General features: G+C 42.6%; 1 protein-coding gene across 4 annotated transcripts in view; it reads right to left on the bottom strand.

Annotated features, from left to right (window-relative positions):
- Positions 1-20,248, bottom strand: part of LOC124797890 — a 481,263-nt gene that overhangs the window by 72,672 nt on the left and 388,343 nt on the right. For all 4 annotated transcript variants that reach the window (XM_047260999.1, XM_047260998.1, XM_047260997.1 and 1 more), the window contains exons 7-8: positions 12,283-12,525; positions 405-892 (exon numbers count right to left, since the gene is read on the bottom strand). In XM_047260999.1, the coding sequence (XP_047116955.1) occupies positions 405-892; positions 12,283-12,525 (731 nt within the window). The remainder of the gene's footprint in view (positions 1-404; positions 893-12,282; positions 12,526-20,248) is intronic.

Here is a 20,248-nt window from a genome sequence, read left to right on the forward strand (position 1 = left end):
GCATTTAAGCAATAATTCTTCCTGTGATAAATACATGAGTAGGAGATAGCATGAATAATTGGTACAACGGGATAGGCCTCTGTCATGCACTTCACAGAAGTTTGCAGAGTATAGATTAGGACGTAGTTCTAATATTTAAAAAAATGTATTTAATACAATTATTTCACAGAAATTACTGATTTCTGTAATGCTGTGCTATTTTATTAAAGGCCACACACACACTCACACACACACACACACACACACACACACACACACAAACACACAAACCATTAACTTCTCTAGCATGCCAACAAGGTTCTATATAACAGTACAATTTTTTTGTCAAACTGCACCTCATGTACTCAATGTGTTTTGGCTACTGTATTTTCTAGTAATGACTAAAATTTTCAAATAACACTCACTTTATTGGTAACATTTCTGGACGGTTGCTGAGTTGTACTTGTCTGTGACACATCAGAAAGATTGGATGCACTGCTTGGTGCTGGCTTAGCAGTAGGCTTTAGTTCACTGCTGGGTTCTGGTTCACTGCTTGGTTCCGGTTCACTGCTTGGTTCCGGTTCACTGCTTGGTTCTGGCACACTGCTGGGTTCAGGTGCACTGCTGGGTTCAGGTGCACTGCTGGGTTCAGGTGCACTGCTGGGTTCAGGCGCACTGCTGGGCTCTGGTTCACTGCTGGGCTCTGGTTCACTGCTTGGTGCTGGTTCACTGGTTGGTTCTGGAGCTGCTGTAGTGTTTGATTTTCTGAGACCAGGAGGTTTTGTGTTTGCTAACTTTGGTTTCCGAAGAAATAATGTAGGCTTTGTGCTCGATGCCGAAGATTCTGGTTCACTTGTTGGTTCCGGCTCAGTGGATGGTTCTGGCTCACTGCTAGGTTCTGGTTCTGGTTCAGCTGTTTACACACAAAATAAGCCTGAGATAGGTAGTAGATGGCAGAATAAACACTCATCATTCATCACATTGCTAAATAGAACAGTGCCTGACACAGTTCCTGAAAAGTATTGTTATAACCAATTCCCATGTATTATATAATTGGACATATAAAAAATCCAATCACCAAATGGTGACAGGAGAAAACCTACATAAAAGATATGGAAGTGTGTAAGTTTTCATAGCCAATGGCTTGTTCTTCTGGTAGAAGTGTTGAAGGGAAAGGAACAGGGATGAAGAAAAGGACTGGTGAGATTTAGGAAATGGGAGAGTTATTATTTATTTATTTATTTTATACATCATCCAAAAGGTAACACATGTGATATAGAATTTGTCATTAGAATGTTTACATGTAACACATGATAACTGTTGTGACTCCCCGATCATTCAAAGCGCCGCCGCGCAATTACGCACATCCTCTACGTGCGACGCTGTCTGCCAGCCATGCAGCAGCTGCGCCAGCTAAGCGGCCAGCCGAGCAGCGGCCGCTAGACTGGGACTCAGTGCCCATTCGAATGCTAACGTGTACACATGTCTTGCTTGTCAACTTACTCTGTGGCTTATATGTGTTGTGTCGTTCTGAAATATGTGTTAAACTTGATGTCATAACAATTGGTGACGAGGTAGTGGATTTTTCCTTTTCACCGTTGACCCACAGGGTTCCATGGCTACTGTCGAGCAACTATTGCAAAATGTCCTTGAACAGCAAACGCTTCTAACAGTGGCGATTCGCGATTTTGTCGCGGCGTCAAATGCGGGGCATTTCTCGTCATTGGCTATACCTCCTTTTCCTCCTTACAACGAGACGGCGGAAGACTGGTCTGATTATGAAAAACGTCTTCGACAGCACTTCTTGGCATTTCATGTCACGGACGAACAACCATGTAAGTCTCTGTTCCTTTCCTGGATTTCATCTCAAATGTATCGGTTGTTGTCACAATTGGCTCCTTTGAAGGATCCTGTGTCTTTGTCCTTTGTTGAAATGTGCTCACTTCTGTCTATTTTCAAAAGCAAACGCATGTGGTAGCCTCTCGTGTTGCCTTTTATTGTTGTCAAAAACAGCCACATCAATCCTATCGCACTTGGGCTGCTGAACTTCACGGCCTCAGTCGAAAGTGTCAATTTGTTACTGACGTTCACAAAGACTCCTATGCCGATTCCATGGTGTGGGACGCTATTATCCGGTCGGCACCCGACAAAGAAGTTTGGTAACGTGCCCTTCAGTTGGCGAATCCGACTCTAGATGAAGTTCTCTCCATTGCGCAGTCTTTTGAAATTTCTCGCATCGCTGGGGCACAAATAGAGGCGTGGGGTGATGTTGGGGAAATACGACCTCTGTGCGCTGTTGAAGATGCGTGCGGCGCATCCCCGCCGGCCGACGTGGCCGCAGTGCGCTCCCACGCGCAGCCTCGGCCTAGCCGTAAACAACCCGCTAAGAAACTGCAGCAAAACCCCCGGCAACTTCCTTCATGTCCGCGGTGTTTTACGAAACATTCACGTGAGGATTGTCCCCAATGTTGGGCTGTGTGTCACAATTGCAAAAAGAAAGGTCATGTGTCTTCCGTTTGCAAATCCGACCGCATACATGATGTTCATGAACATGACGCTGATTCTGATTCTGTGTTGTCTGTCAATTGCACTTCTTTCCTTTCAGGAAAGTTATTCCTCACTGTCCAAATCCTTGGTCAAGATGTTTGCATGCAAGTGGATACCGGTTCTGCTGCCACTATAATTAATTCTCAGACGTATCTTCAGTTGGGTTCTCCACTCCTGTCACCTGTTACTCGGCAATTACGGATGTACAATAAACAGAAGATTTCTCTCTTGGGACAGTTTAATGCTGAGGTATCTTACAAATCCGTCGTTCGCACTGTTTCCATATTTGTGGTCGACCAGAGCAACGCAGAAAATCTTTTTGGTTTCGATGCCTTTCGCGTTTTTGGGTTCTCCATAGATGACTGTCAATATTGTCTCTGATGCTATTCCTAATGCTCAACTGGATTCCTTGTTGACATTTTCGTCCTTTTTTTCTCCTGGGTTAGGCCTTGCAAATGACTTTGAAGCTCATATCACGCTCAAACCCACTGCTCGGCCAAAATTTTTTCGGGCTCAGCCCATTCCTGTGGCCCTTCGTGATCGGGTAAAACGGGAGTTGGATTGTCTCACTACATCAGGGGTTTGCTTCCTGTCACTTCCAGTGAGTGGTCCTCTCCTGTCGTTGTCGTTCCTAAGCCAAATGGTGATATTTGTCTCTGTGGCGATTTCAAAGCCACTGTAAATGCTCAATGCCTCATCGACACTTACCCTATGACCCGTCCTGAAGAACTGTTCACTAAACTTGCTGGAGGCCAGTATTTTTCTAAAATTGACCTGTCAGAAGATTATCATCAACTTCCTCTCGACGTTGCTTCCTGGCAGTTTCTGGTCCTTAACATGCCTTTCGGCCTCTATCAATACCAACGCTTGCCATTCGGGGTTGCTAGCGCCCCTGCTCTCTTTCAGCGATTCTTGAAACAATTACTGCTCCCTGTCCCTGGGTGTATCAATTACATGGACGACATTGTTGTCACTGGCTCCACCACTGAAGAACATCTTCAAAATCTCCGCACACTTTTTCATGTCTTACAGACTGCCGGTCTTAAGCGTAATCTTCAGAAATTACAATTTTTTCAGGCATCGATCACGTCCTTGGGGTTTCAACTCTCTTGGGATGGTATTCGTCTGCTTCAGCAAACTGTTGCTGCGATCAATGCCCTTCCTCGCCCTACATCTGTTAAGGAACTGCAGGCCTTCTTGGGGAAAATAGCATACTATCACAAGTTTTTACCGTCAGCAGCTTCGGTGGCTCAGCTGTTGCATTGCCTGTTGCATAAAAACGTGCCTTTTCATTGGTCCGCGTCATGCGAAGCGGCTTTCCAGAAATTGAAGACTATGCTGAAACAGGCCCCATGCCTGGCTAATTATCGACCTGGCCAACATCTTGTTCTTGCCACAGACGCCTCTAAATACAGGGTCAGTGCAGTCCTTGCTCACCGTTTTTCTGACAGTTCGGAACAACCCATTGCTTATGCCTCCAAAACGCTCACGGATGCCCAACAAAAGTATTCTCAAATTGAGAAAGAAGCTTTGGCCATTATTTATGCTCGTCATAAATTTGGTGTTTTTCTCTGTGGCTCAAAATTTCATCTTGTTACGGATCACAAACCACTTGTTTCCTTGTTTCATCCATCAACGTCACTTCCCGACAAGGCTGCACACCGCCTCCAGCGTTGGGCTCTTTACTTGTATCGTTTCAATTATGAGATTCATTTCTGGCCAACGGCACAACATGCAAATGCTGATGCTCTGTCTCGCCTTCCCATGGGTCCTGATCAGGCATTCGACAGGGACGAACTTTTGTGTTTCCACCTGGATGTTGCCGAGCAGCGGGTTGTGGACGGGTTCCCCATAACTGGGGACAGGCTGGTGGCTGCTACGGGTTCTGACCCTACCCGCTCCCGGGTTTTACGCTTTATTCAGAAGGGTTGGCCAGATAGCCCGTCTGCTAAGACTTCTGATCCGTTGCGGAACTATTATGCTTTGTGCTACCGCCTCACGGCTAGGGATGGTGTTATCCTCCTCTCCACTGACAATGCTTCGCCGTGTGTTGTGGTACCTGCGTCTTTGCATGCTTCGGTCTTGCGCCTCCTTCACCAAGGGCACTGGGGTGTGTCTCGCACAAAATCTCTGGTGCGCCGTCATGTGTACTGGCCTGGCATCGACTGTGAAATAGCACACATGGTCGCTGCCTGCGGCCCTTCTGCATCACAGGCCGCTGCCCAGAAGTCATCTTTGTCACCGTGGCCTTCGCCTGAGAAGCCCTGGGAGCACATTCATGCTGACTTTGCGGGACCCTTTTTAGGTACTTTTTGGCTCCTCGTAATTGACGCCTACTCTAACTTTCCTTCCATTGTCCGTTGCACGTCGCCTACCACCGCGGCAACCACCAGTGCTCTCGCCCGCATTTTTTCTTTGGAAGGCCTCCCCTCTACTCTTGTTACTGATAATAGTCCGCAATTTTCCTCTTCTGAATTTGCGGATTTTTGTGCTCGGCACGGCGTTATGCATGTCACGGCCCCGCCGTCCCATCCACAATACAACGGTGAGGCTGAACGACTGGTCCGCACATTTAAGGCTCAGATGCGGAAACTTCTGACTTCTTCTGCTGCTGATGATGCACTCCTCCAGTTTCTGGCATCTTACCATTTCAGCCCCATGGGCAACCACAGCCCGGCTGAGCTCTTACATGGCCAACAGCCCTGCACGCTACTTCATCTTCTGCAGCCTTCTACCTCACGGCCGCGGGTGCCTTCACTTGGCCGGTTCACTGCCAACGAACTCGTCTGGGTACGGGGATATGGCAGGCGGCCAAAATGGAGCCCGGGCCGCATCTTAAGACACCGTGGCAGATGCCTGTATGAAATCCAGACGGACACGGGTGTTGCAGTGCGTCATTCGGACCAGCTTCGGCCTCGTGTGCCAGCAACGCCTGTTCCGAATGCCGCTACGCCACCTTTGGCTCTACCTGATGCTCGGGATCTTGGCATCTCTCAATACTCACAACGCAGTCCTCTCACCATCATCACGATGCCAGCACAAGAACAGACGCCACCAGGAGACGTGTCCATGCAGGAACTGGATGACCATCCTCTGTCAGAGCAAATCTACTCGCCTCCTCCTCCAACGGACGCCGACACATCGCCCATGTCTCCTGTCATATCAACTGGACTTGCCGCAACGGGCAGATTGGTGCATGGGGCCCCAGCAGATTCGACCCCTACGTCTCCTGTCATCTCGACCCGTTATCATCGGGGACACTTCCGTCCGTACGGGAAGCCTCCTCCTCGAGACTTTACGGCGAGTCAAACAACACCTATGGACGTTAGCCATCTCCAGGACACCTCCATCAAGACCAGTGCAACAATTTCAAAGGAGGGAAAAGTGTTGTGACTCCCCGATCATTCAAAGCACCGCCGCACAATTACGCACATCCTCTACGTGCGACGCTGTCTGCCAGCCATGCAGCAGCTGCACCAGCTAAGCGGCCAGCCGAGCAGCGGCCGCTAGACTGGGACTCAGTGCCCATTCGAATGCTAACGTGTACACATGTCTTGCTTGTCAACTTACTCTGTGGCTTATATGTGTTGTGTCGTTCTGAAATATATGTGTTAAACTTGATGTTATAACAATAACATAATAAACAGGCAAAGCAAATTACATACCCATAATACAAAAACAGAGAACAAACACAAAGTACACAAAAAAACACATATTAATGACAAATATATGTAGGTCATTAAGTGGGTCAGGGGAGACTTAGCGGATGAGATGAGTAGCTGACTTTTCTGTACCTCTCCCCATTTCCTAAACCTTGCTAGTCCTTTTCCTACCTCCCTCTTTCTTTCCATGCAATTCTTCTGGCAGAAGAAGGAGCCAGTAACTCCAAAAGCTTGCACAGTTTGAGAACATTTATATATGTTTTCTTCTGCTGCCGCTTGGTGACTAGATTTTTTATCAATCCAATTACACTATATTTTCAAACATTGATTATTTTGTTGTCATATCAATTCCTGCATACTACTTCTGTCTGTGGCATTTTAATGCACTTCTTAGACAAAACATACCAGACATCACCATTAAAAAGACAACAAATATCTGCTTTCACTGATAACTACACTGGCAGACAATCAAGGGAAGTAGTCAGGCAAAGAACATTTGAAAATTAACCAACTCATTTCTGTTATGGAAGCCATTAAATGCAAGTTATAAACAAAAACAATCTGCTCATCTGAAGCTCAAGCTTTTAACATCACCTGATGTGAATAAATCCTCTTTTCTATCTTTAAGAAGGAACCTGTGGTTCTAATAGCTGTGTGTAATCCTATGATTTTATTTATTTTTGTGTGTACCTATAAGCTGCACAAAAAATTGCATTCCTGACTTTGCTGACTGATCAGCCCATATGCCACTCTGTCAAAGTAAAGATTGGGCCTGAAATACAACAGTAATTTGTTATTCCAAACCTGGAAAAATGTAGATGCTAGAAAGGGTAGAAACAGCAGAATAATGAAACTGATTAGTACAAACTGTACAAAGTAAGTTCCACAATATGAAGTAGCTGGAGGGCAAGGGGCAACCTGCTTCTGTGCACATTTACGCCAGTTCACGCACAAAGTACAGCAAACACCTAGAGCTGCCCCTATCACAGTTTACTGTAAGTGTTTATTAATTAGAATCAAGAGATTGGTGTATAGATTAAGTTTTCTAACACAATGTCTCCAGCCCTTGAAGTCCATACACTAACTTCGATGATCCAAGCTGTTACCTGCTTAGGCTGACCTTCTGCTAGACAATGAAGATAATATTGCTGTGAAGTGTACACTAGTGTAAAAGACTGATATGTGTCACACCACCAGACAGTGAAACTTTTAAGTCCATCTGCATCAGTGGTCTGTATGACTGCATCAGAAGCTGAAGTAAGCAAGCACTTTTTATTTGTATAACACTTCTCGACAAAGCAGTATATAGTGCACTTTGTTTCTTAATGCAAAGTATTCTCAAATAAATGTGGAAGAGGCAGATTTCATTGTGTGAATGTAAGTGTTACAGTTAACAAACTACGGCTTTATTCCTGCAGTCCCACAACCATATCATGGTAAAAAAAAGAAGTCAATGGTAAAATATTAGAGGTCCATCTGGACCATTCTGAAAATACTTTACCTGCAGAACACAACAGAGGCTGCTTCCTTCATTGTATATTATGTGCCGAAGCATATCAGCTCAGTTCCCAGATAATTAACTCAAGATTGAGATTCAGCTGTATAACACCACTCCAAATAACAATAAAAAGATAGTTACATTATTTAGCTGCAGTAGGGTTCAATAATTTTGAGAACACCCCTTGCCTTCCTGATGTTGCCCCCATCAGGCTTTTCCTTGTGCTCAAAAGTGAAGGTTGGCAATTTTTAAGTACTCTGCAGGAGAGATGACGGATAAATGTACCAAGATGCACAAAGATACTTAGAAAAAAATGTCTTTCTGCTAAGCCCTGCTGACACTGAGATGGACTGATGCCAGGGTGGATGACAAACTACTGGTGCTGCCACCACCAACTGATGGTTACCATAGAAGCAACTGTGCTTCCCAGAGTTACTGAAGTATGCTGAAGTAAGACCAGTACACAAAAAAGGTCCAAAAGAAGAAATTGGAAATTACAGACCTGTTTCTATCCTGTCATTTTTCTCTAAGTTATTTGAAAAGCTTGCTGCAACATGGATACTAAATTTTGTCTCAGAATTTAATATCATTGATAAAAATCAATTTGGTTTCCAAAAAGGGAAAAGTACCTTATACACAATAAACACATTTGTTGAAAGAATTAGCTCCTCATTGGATAACAGCAGCAAAGTTGCAGGTATCTTCTGTGACCTAAGCAAAGCATTCGATTCAGTGAATCACTCCTTCTTGCTGTATAAATTAGAGAGATATGGGATCAGTGGGAGTGCCCTCCAGTGGCTGACCTCATATTTGACAAACAGGAAGCAAAGAGTTATAATAACATCTAACTCTGCAAATTACTCATATCTCACTAGGTATTCCCCAGGGCTTGGTTTTGGGACCAATTCTCTTCCTGTTTTATATAAATGATTTATACCCTTGACATCAATGCAAAGTCAGTCCTATTTGCAGATCACACTTCAGTGCTGACTGAAAAAAATAATTTGCAGAAATTGCTGACTGTGTTGTAAACACTTTGGATTCTCTGGAAGCCTGGTTTCAATCAAATGGTCTGAAACTAAACATTACATAAATGCAACTCACACAATTCAAAACAAAACAATCTAATCCAAGTGAGATCTATGTCCTATATACAAAATGAGAAAATAGAACCAGCAAGCACATTGAAATTCTTAGGACTAAACTTGGACGAAAACTTAAGCTGGCAGGCACAATCAGAATATTTAGTTAACAAACTAAATAGCTTTTCTTTTGCAATGGGAATGTTACATGACGTAATAGACAAGGGCAGCTGAAAAATTGTGTACCATAGTTACTTCGAATGTGTCATCAGATATGGCATAGTATTTTGGGGTAATTCAAGTTATATGGTATTGATATTAAAACTTCAAAAAAGAATCATTAGGAAGATGTGTGCTGCACATCCAAGAACCTCATGTCATTCATTGTTTAAAAAACTAAATATATTATCTGTCCCATCACTATGGATTTTTGAAATTCTAATTTTTAAGTTGAACTTTGCAAAGAATTTCACTTCAAACACACTTACACAACTAGGCAAAAACAAAATTTCATGCTACTTCAAACACACTTACACAACTAGGCAAGAACAAAATTTTATGCTTCCTCCACACCAATTAAAGCTATTTCTATGACTCCTCAATATATGAGCATGAAAATATACAATAAATTAAAGGGCTGTGATATTCTGAGCATGGAAATTGGTCATCTAAAGAAAAAATTACGTGAACTGTTAGTGGAAAAATGTTGTTATTCAGTGGATGAGTTTATGAATGATGAGGTGATAATTTAAGCAGGGCAATTAACATCTCTGTAAAAAAAAGTGTTGTACAGCTAAAAAATTGTTTGATAACTATATTTGTTATTATTTTTAAGTCTGTAAACTAAATCCATAAAATTATATATTGACATGTCTCCAGTACAACAGATCACAAGATCTGAATATTGTATGTTATGTGATGAAATTAATCAGATCAAATCAAATCAAAACCAGCATTGTATCTATATCATGGGGAACCAAACGCTGGTGATGGATCAACTGTCACTCTCTGGATGAACGTACTGCCCTCCTTTTCGCTGCCCACAGTTGATCAACTGTATTATTTGGATTTAGCTTCAAACTCGCTCTCTTGGCTTCTCTCTTGGACAGTGGCCACTTGCGTATTAATGAAACTTGCATTTCTCACCATTTAGATTAGATTGTAACTCAACGGACTGGCCACTAGCATGTGATGATTTGGTTCAAAATGTAATTCTAAATACCGTGTACTAACCCTTGTGAGTAACTGTTGTTCGTAAAATAAAGTGTGGGTCAGAATTAACACACAATTGGCGATTAAGGCTATCATTTGGAATTATTAATAATACAAAATAAAGTGTCAAGGCCAAGATGGACCTGTATTTCTTGAAATTTGTGAGAAATTAGGGGAAAAAAAGAAATCATATTGTGGCGTTGATGGCCCAGAGGCCCCATCTGGGGAAGCTTGGCTGCCGAATTGCAAGTCTTATTTCAGGCGACACCACACTGGGTGACTTGCATGTCAGTGATGATGAATGGTTGAAGAGGACAAACACAGTGCACAAGTGGAGAAAATCTCCAACCCGATCAGGAATTGAATCCGAGCAAATTGCATGGGAGGCAAACACCGTAACCACTCAGCTAAGCAGGTGGACGGAAAATAGAAAAATAGTAGAAGCAGTATCAGCAGAAAATTGCCCTGTTACAGTAACTGATGCAACAAGACGTCGACAACAGTAGCTGATACTTCTCTAAGATAGACACAGCTGACACATATTTGCAGCTACTGTCAGACGAGCAGTCACAGAGAATTATGGTAAAACTACACTGTTTGGTATGTATTGGTGTAAACACTTCTCCTTCAGCTATACCAGTATAACTGGAACTTTCCACTGGTACATAGAATAGATGATGCAGGACATCCCCAGTACATCAGTTTCCTGGCGGGCATTATCATCACAAAACCCACGAGAGCAACACACTGAGAATATACGAAAGTTGTTTCAGATGCTGCATATTAATAGCTTAAAATGTTAACTGATCAAATGAAGTTTTGTCCAACCCAGTGATGAATATTTAGACCACATTCTCAGCAAAGGTGGTCCAAAACTCACAAGACAGAATATTGTATGCCATTGATCACTTCCCAGTTCTCACAACATCAGGAAGCAGAATCCTTACTACGAAAAATTATCCCTTAACTCAATTATGGAAAAAAAGTTTCCATGTATGTTTGGAATCACCAACACTAAAAGGCATTCCAAACATTAAAATCATGTAAAACTTGAACGTTGTCTAATCACTTACATGCCAGGCAAGAGCTTAGTACTCAGAACACTTGCACCACAACAGGAATAGTTTCCATGCTGCCCCAGAAGTACCTTCATGTCCAGCCAGCACCACCACTGCCTCCACATCACAGGTGCCACTTCTGTCCTCGGCGCAATGATCCACTGCCACCCACCAGCAAGAGGAAATGGGGACAAGAACCTATTGAATTTGACCCCTCACCATGGGATGAGACACCAATTTTGAAGACTCAAGGCTAAACCAGCATTGTACCACAGTGATAGCAGTACGCAGCTATCACCATTTCAGAATCATCGGTGCGGATTTTGTATCCTCACCCAATGTCAAGATAGGCTAAGACAGTGAAGCAATCGATATGCTATCAGAAACTGAATCGAACTATCACCAACAGAGCCACCAGTGGAGTATCGTATGGAGTCAATCATTGGTAACATGCCAGGCTTAAATGGGCTGTACAACACTCCAGAATGAGGTTGGAGATGGGTGGCTAGCGGCTCAGTGTGAAATAATAAGTTTGGTGGTTAGGAATGTGGAGAGGGAGGGGTGGCAAGTGCATGGGCTAGACATGTGACACATTGGTATTGGAGCTGGTGAGGTGTGGCAAACGAAGAAGATGATGTGAAGGCACAGATTTAGAAAGGGGTGACAGGGCAGAGGACAGGGATACCAACACTTTCCCTTTCCTCTGTCCTATCAGCCCCTTCTAATCCGCACTTCCCTTTCATCTTCATCATGTGCCACACCTCAGCAGCTCCAGTATGTATGTACCTCCCACCCCTCCCTCTCCACATTCCTAATCACCAAACTTACTACTCCCCTCTGTGCCACTAGCTACCCCTCCCCAACCATTCTCTCTGCTTCCCACCTCTCCTCCCACCCCCACCCCTTTACCCACTGTACTCTTGTCCTCTCTCTCTCTCTCTCTCTCTCTCTCTCTCTCTCTCTCTGTGTGTGTGTGTGTGTGTGTGTGTGTGTGTGTGTGTGTGTGTGTGTGTGTGTGTGCTCTAGCTCGCCAAACGATTTATTCCAAAAGCTAGCAAGTTCCTGTTTTGTGTGTGCCTGTTGATGAATCAACACTTCCACTATTTGGTAAGTGTTTTCCTACATTATCAACTCCAATAACAGACAAATGCAGTTATGTTTGAAAACATAAATTTATATCTTGTATTTATGGATACCATGCACAACAGAGCTTATAGTAATGTGTACAGGATCTGATAACCCACCTGCAGGTGTTGTGACTGGTGGTGTCACAATGACAGTGTCCTTAATTTCTGGGAAGTTGCGGCATGTTGCGGTTAGAGAGCGAGGTCTCCAACCCAGTCCCACCCAACTGGTACCGTTGACAACCAAAACAGCTTCCAGTTCCTTCTGTTCCTTAAAAATTCTCCAGTAGAGAGTAACATCAGCACTCATGTTTCGCTGGGTGTACTGTGCAAAATCTATTTCTGTAGTCCGCACAGGTGATCCTGAACAATTAAAAAAAATATTGTTAGAAGCACAGAGCAATGATAAATTCATACACACATCAAAAAGAGTTTTGCGTCACCTCAGTTTTGAGGACTCCAGAACCTGTACAGAAAATTGGAATAGAGATCAACATGAGCATCATTTCCGCCCTTTTTATTGCTCATGAAAACCACACATTGCATGTTGTACCACCATACAGTGAGACCTTTAGAGGTGGTGGTCCAGATTGCTATACACACCAGTACCTCTGATACCCAGAAGCATGTCCTTTTGCATTGATGCATGCCTGTATTCGTCCTGGCATTCTATCCACAAGTTCATCAAGGCACTGTTGGTCCAGATTGTCCCACTCCTCAACAGTGATTCGGCATAGATCCCTGAGAGTGGTTGGTGGGTCACATTGTCCATGTTGTTGTTGTTGTGGCCTTCAGTCCTAAGACTGGTTTGATGCAGCTCTCCATGCTACTCTATCCTGTTCAAGCTTCTTCGTCTCCCAGTACCTACTGCAACCTACGTCCTTCTGAATCTGTTTAGTGTATTCATCTCTTGGTCTCCCTCTACAATTTTTACCCTCCACACTTCCCTCCAATACTAAATTGGTGATCCCTTGATGCCTCAGAACATGTCCTACCAACTGATCCCTTCTTCTAGTCAAGCTGTGCCACAAATGTCTCTTCTCCCCAATTCTATTCAATACCTCCTCATTAGTTATATGATCTACCCATCTAATCTTCAGCATTCTTCTGTAGCACCACATTTCGAAAGCTTCTATTCTCTTCTTGTCCAAACTAGTTATCGTCCATGTTTCACTTCCATACATGGCTATGCTCCATACAAATACTTTCAGAAATGACTTCCTGACACTTAAATCTATACTCGATGTTAACAAATTTCTCTTCTTCAGAAACGCTTTCCTTGCCATTGCCAGTCTACATTTTATATCCTCTCTACTTCGACCATCATCAGTTATTTTGCTCCCCAAATAGCAAAACTCCTTTACTACTTTAAGTGTCTCATTTCCTAATCTAATTCCCTCAGCATCACCCGACTGAATTTGACTACATTCCATTATCCTACATCGTCCATAAACAGCCCTTTTCAATATATTCCAGGCATATTCAGTAGGGTTCATGTCTGGAGAACATGCTGGACACTCTAGTCGAGCGATGTCGTTATCCTGAAGGAAGTCATTCACAAGATGTGCACTATGGGGGTGCGAATTGTCATCCATGAAGACGAATGCCTCTAAAATATGCTGCCGATGTGGTTGGACTATCATTCAGAGGATGATATTCATATATCATATAGCCATTATGGCGCCTTCCATGACTACCAGCGGCGTACGTTGGCCTCACATAATGCCACCCAAAAACAGCATGGAACCTCCACTTTGCTGCACTCACTGGACTGTGTGTCTAAGGCGTTCAGCCTGACCAGGTTGCCTCCAAACATGTCTCTGATGATTGTCTGGTTGAAGGTATACGCGACACTCATCAGTGAAGAGAATGCAATGTCAATCATGAGCGGTCCATTTGGCATGTAGCTGGGCCCATCCGTACCACGCTGAAATGGTGTCGAGGTTGCAAAGATAGACCTCGCCATGGATGTTGGGAGTGAAGCTGTACATCATGCAGCCTATTGTGCACAGTTTGTTGTAACATGACATCCTGTGGTTGCACAACATGGTGGCATCGATTTCAGGGTTCCTCCGAGCCATAATCCATTGATAGCAGTCATCCATTGCAGCATTGGGCAGACTGAGCGAGGCATGTCATCAACAGTTCTTGTCCCTCTGTATCTCCTCTATACCCAAACAACATCGCTTTGGTTCACTCTGAGACTCCTGGACACTTCTCTTATTGAGAGCCCTTCCTGGCACAACGTAACAATACAGACGCGATCAAACCGCAACATTTACCGTCTAGGCATGATTGAACTACAGACAACACGAGCCGTGTACCTCCTTCCTGTTGAAAAGACTGGAGCTGATCACCTGAAGGACCCCCTCCGTCTAATAGGCACTGCTCATGCACGGTTGTTTACATCTTTGGGCAGGTTTAGTAACATCTCTGAACAGCCAAAGGAACTGTGTCTGTGATACAATATCCACAGTCAATGCCTATCATCAGGAGTTCTGGGATCTGGGGTGATGCAAAACTTTTCTTGATGTATGTATTATAATTAGAAGGGGAAGAACTTTTCTGTAGCAATTTGGTGGTATATACCCTATTATTTTTGCACTGAAACTACAGAAATTACATTTCAGACATCAAAAAATCATATAGTATTACCAGTATTTATTATAACATCTTAGTGGATTTTTTTCTTTTTGGGTAGGGTGCACAGCTATGTTACTGCAAAGTTTTTATGGGTGACATCTATTGCTCTTGTAGCATTATTATAATTTTCAACATTTTTCAAGGCACCTGCAAGTTCTGGTTATGGGTTAGTAGTGCTAATGGGTTGATAATACCAGAAACATTTTGCAAGCTATAAACAAATATATTTCTGATGTACATAAGATACTAACACAGCAGAAGTATAACAGGGAGAATTTATCTTGTCATATTGCAAAAAATGCTCTACTATGTCTCTAGGCTCAATGTTTTCAGTAAATAGTATTGTACTTAACAAAAATTCCAAAAAATTAATTTACTTTCATAAAGGTAAAATGTTAAATTTTTCACAACATAGACCTAAATTTAAATTTACACTGGCACTCAAAATATGTACTTGACATAACATAATATGTACAAAACATACAAGGTACACTATCATGAAATGTTTTTTAATCACTTCATGAGCTGGAGCATAGAAAATAGCATTACTTTTTTAACACTCTTGATGCTCTGACGAATGTTAACCTGTATTCACAGTTTATATGTGAATACCATGTTTGTAGCTACCTTATGCTGTAATGTTCCAAAGAGGAAATTGGTTTCCAAATTTTTTCAAACATTTTTCCATGAGACAATTTGGAGCTTCAAACATGAGCCAGTTCAAACTAGGTTTCCAAAATTTCTCAAGCATTTTTCCTTGAGATAATTTGGATCTTCAAACATCAGCCAGTTCAAACTTCTCAGTACTGTTGATCAACAATGGGAGTACATTTACGAATGATAAGCAACTCAGTGACAAGTATTCTGTCCTTTTGTGCTCACACCACTGACTTCACCAACCACAACTTATCCTCCCTCACTGCCCATTACTCCTCTTAATTGCATGGATCTCTGACACAGCAGTGAACTGGCAGCCTGCAGGGGAATGGCACACTGTGTCATATAATGTTCCCTGCAGGCCTCCTTGGTGGTCTGGTCTGCTTGTACGCTTTTCCAAGTCCCACATGCCCCAATACCTGGCAGAATAATACCCGCTTCCCCCATTGTTAAAGGAAATACAATTGATCATGTATGAGCTGGACCATTTTCTTTGCTTAGTACTTGTGCTGCAAAGACTGTAGGGCACTAAGAAAATCAGAGCAGATGAGAAACTATTTGCCCGGTAAACACCTCGTCTGCTCCGGTGCCTCCAGCATAGCATGCAGCTCTGCAGTAAATACCCCATCTCTATGCAGTCTCTCTCGTGATTCATTAACCTAAAATAATTCTGGACCTCTGCAGAAGCCAAGGTGATCTGCTCCAACCTTGGTGTAAAACTTTAAAATCAACCACACTCAACTCTAAAAGGCAATCCTTCACATGAGTCTCATAGGGCTCATTGCTAGTTGCCAATTATGAAAAACCTAAGCAATGATAGGGAATATAGGTGGTTTTGGTGTGGGTGTTGATTTATAGGTCTGTCGTACCATGGGAAGTTGTTGCCTGAAATGAAGCAATGGCTCAGCAGCCTCAGCACAGAGGCTCGGTCTGGGGCTGGTTCTAAATGGCCCAGGGGCCACCCTAAGTCCTTCATGCTACATCACATCCAACACCTTTAAATAAGAGGGTGTTACAGATCCACAAACCATGCACTCATAAACAAGCCGAAGTTGAAGGCTCTGCAAAACTAGTCAGACACATTCAGTCTTCTCCCCATGAATTTTGACTCAGACCCTTCAATATACATTCAAGTGAATGTCTTTTCAGGTTTCTAAGGTGTTGCAACCATATAAGTTTATAGTCAAATGTGAGACCCAGAAATTTCACTGTTTCTTTAAAATTAAGGACAGTGTCCCCTCATCCTCAGTTTAGGAGAGTTTGAAACAGAATGAGAACAGTTAAAAATAACACACCCTGGCCTCTCAGTTGAGAGCCTCTCAGGCAAGTAGTCGTCTTCGGTTCATTGGTAGAATTTTGGGAAGATGTGGTTCATCTGTAAAGGAGACCGCTTATAAAACACTAATACGACCTATTCTTGAGTACTGCTCCAGCATTTGGGATCCCTATCAGGTTGGATTGAGGGAGGACACAGAAGCAATTCAGAGGCGGGCTGCTAGATTTGTTACTGGTAGGTTTGATCATCACGCGAGTGTTACGGAAATGCTTCAGGAACTTGGGTGGGAGTCTCTAGAGGAAAGGAGGCATTCTTTTCGTGAATCGCTACTGAGGAAATTTAGTAACCAGCATTTGAGGCTGACTGCAGCACAATTTTACTGCCGCCAACTTACATTTTGCGGAAAGACCACAAAAAAAAGATAAGAGAGATTAGGGCTCGTACAGAGGCATATAGGCAGTCATTTTTCCCACGTTCTGTTTGGGAGTGGAACAGGGAGAGAAGATGCTATTTGTGGTATGAGGTACCCTCCACTACGCACCATATGGTGGATTGCAGTGTATGTATGTAGATGTAGATGTAGATGTAGAGAATTTAAAAATTCTCTTCTCCTACCATTCATACAACCATCGAAGAGTTAGTTGCAAGTAACAAGTTTTTGTTGCGTGACTTGATGAGGAACAAAGGACAGAGAAGTCATCAACAGACAAAGAACACTGGACAGAACCTTTAAGTACTGATGTGATATTATTAATAGTTATGAGAAAGATAGTCATACCAAAAACACAGCCTTGAGGGGCACTGTTCTACTGCTCAAGCTGATGAGAGAGGATGTCACTGAGTCAGTACCTAAAGTACCATGGCGACAGGAAGGACCACATAAAGGTGGGAAGACACCCTCAAAAACCCCATTCATGGAGCTGCATGAGGATAACGTGTCTCCAGGTAGTATCATATGGCAAAAGCCTTGCCACTGTGGTAACACTGATTCCTGACAGATCACTGAAGCTAAGCACTGTCAGGCTTGGCTATCACTTACATGAGTGACCAGTGGGATCTACCGAGTGCAGTTAGCAAGTGGGTTGCACTCACCCCTTGTAAGACCAATTGAGAGCTACTCAACTGAAAAGCAGTGGCTCTGATCATAAAACTGAAATGGCGAGGAGCTGTGTGCTGACTACAAGCTGCTCCATATCCACATACAGTGACACGTGTTGGCTGAGGACAAAACAGTGGTCATTTGATGTCATTGGGCCTTCTGAAGCCTGTTCAGATGGCACACCTTCTTGGTGTGCCAAAAAATATATCCATTACGTGATGCCAGTACAGTAAATCCCGTTCCACAGACACTTCCAGGAGGGCCAGGTTATGAAAGTTGAAGCAATATCTCCTGTGCCCCCCCCCCCCCCCAAAAAAAAAGTGACCTAAGAAAGATGTTTAAAATAAATAGTTGAGTACAAGTGGCAAAGAGGATAGTTAGAATGAATAGAGAAGTAAAAAAGTACATCCGCAAAGGAAAAAATTAAAATCTCAGAGGAAATATGTGAGAAAGTTAATTGTTTCAATCACAAAAGTAGCAGAGCATGGAAAATGGTTTCAGGACTAAGAAAAGAAGTAAAAGAAAGAGAGCACCTGCTGATTATCAGATACAGTGGGAGAAGCATTTTAAAGGCTTGCTAACAGAAACAAGGATAGAGTATATGGAAGATGAAAGGGAAGCAGAATGGTGAAGAGGTAAAGAAAATAACTGCTGAATAAGTACAGAAAGCAGTGATACAAATGAGAATGGGTAAATTACTAGGACCTGTAAATGCACCATTAGAGTTACAGAAGTATGCCCCAAGTATCCTGAATGAATATCTGAGCAGGTTATTTAATAAACATATGTGATATGGGGAGGGAATTCCAGCAGAGTGGAACTTAATGTATTTAAGTCCCATAAATAAAAAAGGGAGCAAGAATGCATACAGCAATTACTGTGGCATAAGTGTTCCAAGTTCAATTAGCAGGCTGTAAGGGGGGGATTTTAAAACCAAGAACAAAGAAGATTATAACTGAAGAGGAAGAACAAAGCACTTTTGAAGATGCAGGTCATGTGCAGATTATATCTTTAGCCTAAGTCAGGTCATAGAGAAGACGTTGGAAAGAAATGTGATTTTCATAGATCTGGGAAATGCATATGACTCAGTGCCACTAAACAGATTGTTCAAGGTGTTCGGACCAGGTAAATTGTTGAAAACTTATGTAACAAGTACCACAAATCACTAAAAATCATTAAAGTGATGAAAGAAATTTTTATGGAAGCCTTCTGAGTAACTAAAGGACTGGAACAAGGATTCTGTCTGTCTTCCACACTCTTTAAGATGTATGTGCAGGAGACACCGAATCATTGGTGTATGAAGTGCATGGGCATAGCAACTGAAGCAGGGAACCAGTGTTCATATATACTTTTCTGTATGCAGAGGATGTATCTTACATGCATAAGAAGTTTTTGGAAGAATATAAAAAGTGGGGTTTCAAAATCAGTTTTGAGAAGACAGAATATTTATGCTACAGAGAGGAGGGAAGTAACCTGGACATTGGCGGATACCAAATTAAAGTGTGTAAGAGTTTAAGTATCTAGGTAATAGCCTATAGTGTGTTGGAAGATGTGACACAGATTTTCAACAACAGTTCAGGCAGGGAAAGGTGGCTACCCAAAAATTAAATCCTGTACTTTGGTCCTCAGAATTGAGTTTAAAGGTTAAATTCAGTTATACAGATCCATCATGCAATCAATAACAAATTATGAGAGTGAGTGTTGAGAACTCACAGAAACAGATAAAAAGATACTCAGAGCTTTAGAAATGAATCAACTGACAAGAACACATAAAATTGCCCGACATTTTCAGAAATGAGGAAGTAAGAGAAAAGACCCAGATCCATTATGGTATTATGGATAGGATAGAATAAAGGCAGCTAGAATGGTTAGGACATGTGGAAATGTCAAAAGAATGGAAGAAGGCAGGGAGAACCAGACCCAACTCCATCCCACAGTGTAAGCAACTCAATGTGTGGTTCACACTTTCGCAAAAGCATAAGTCACGCACAGAGATACAGACAGCTTAAATGTTGTTCACAGTCAAAACTGAAGTTATCTTTGTTTAATAAAGATCCTAACTGCAACAATTATGTACAATTACTACCAGGATAAGAAACAGTGTAAAACAGAATGAAATGAAGTTACACCATGGTAACACAGGAGTCAACAATAACTACCTCACACAGTACTGCCTACTGTCAGCTAGGTAATTTGTATGATGCACGCATATGCATTTTCAAATTTTCCATTCCAGTATTTGTCATACCAGTGCTGCAGTTGTGTGCATGATAAAAGTCATTTGAGATTTGTGAATTACATATTGTAAATTGAGAACACTGGATTAATCATGAAGTTATTACATTTGGAATTCTATGCGACAGTTATTGTACACAAATCGAGAGATGATTCCTGAGACAAGATGGTCATGC

The sequence above is a fragment of the Schistocerca piceifrons genome, chromosome 5 (genome assembly GCF_021461385.2).
Source record: "Schistocerca piceifrons isolate TAMUIC-IGC-003096 chromosome 5, iqSchPice1.1, whole genome shotgun sequence".
NCBI lineage: Eukaryota > Metazoa > Arthropoda > Insecta > Orthoptera > Acrididae > Schistocerca > Schistocerca piceifrons.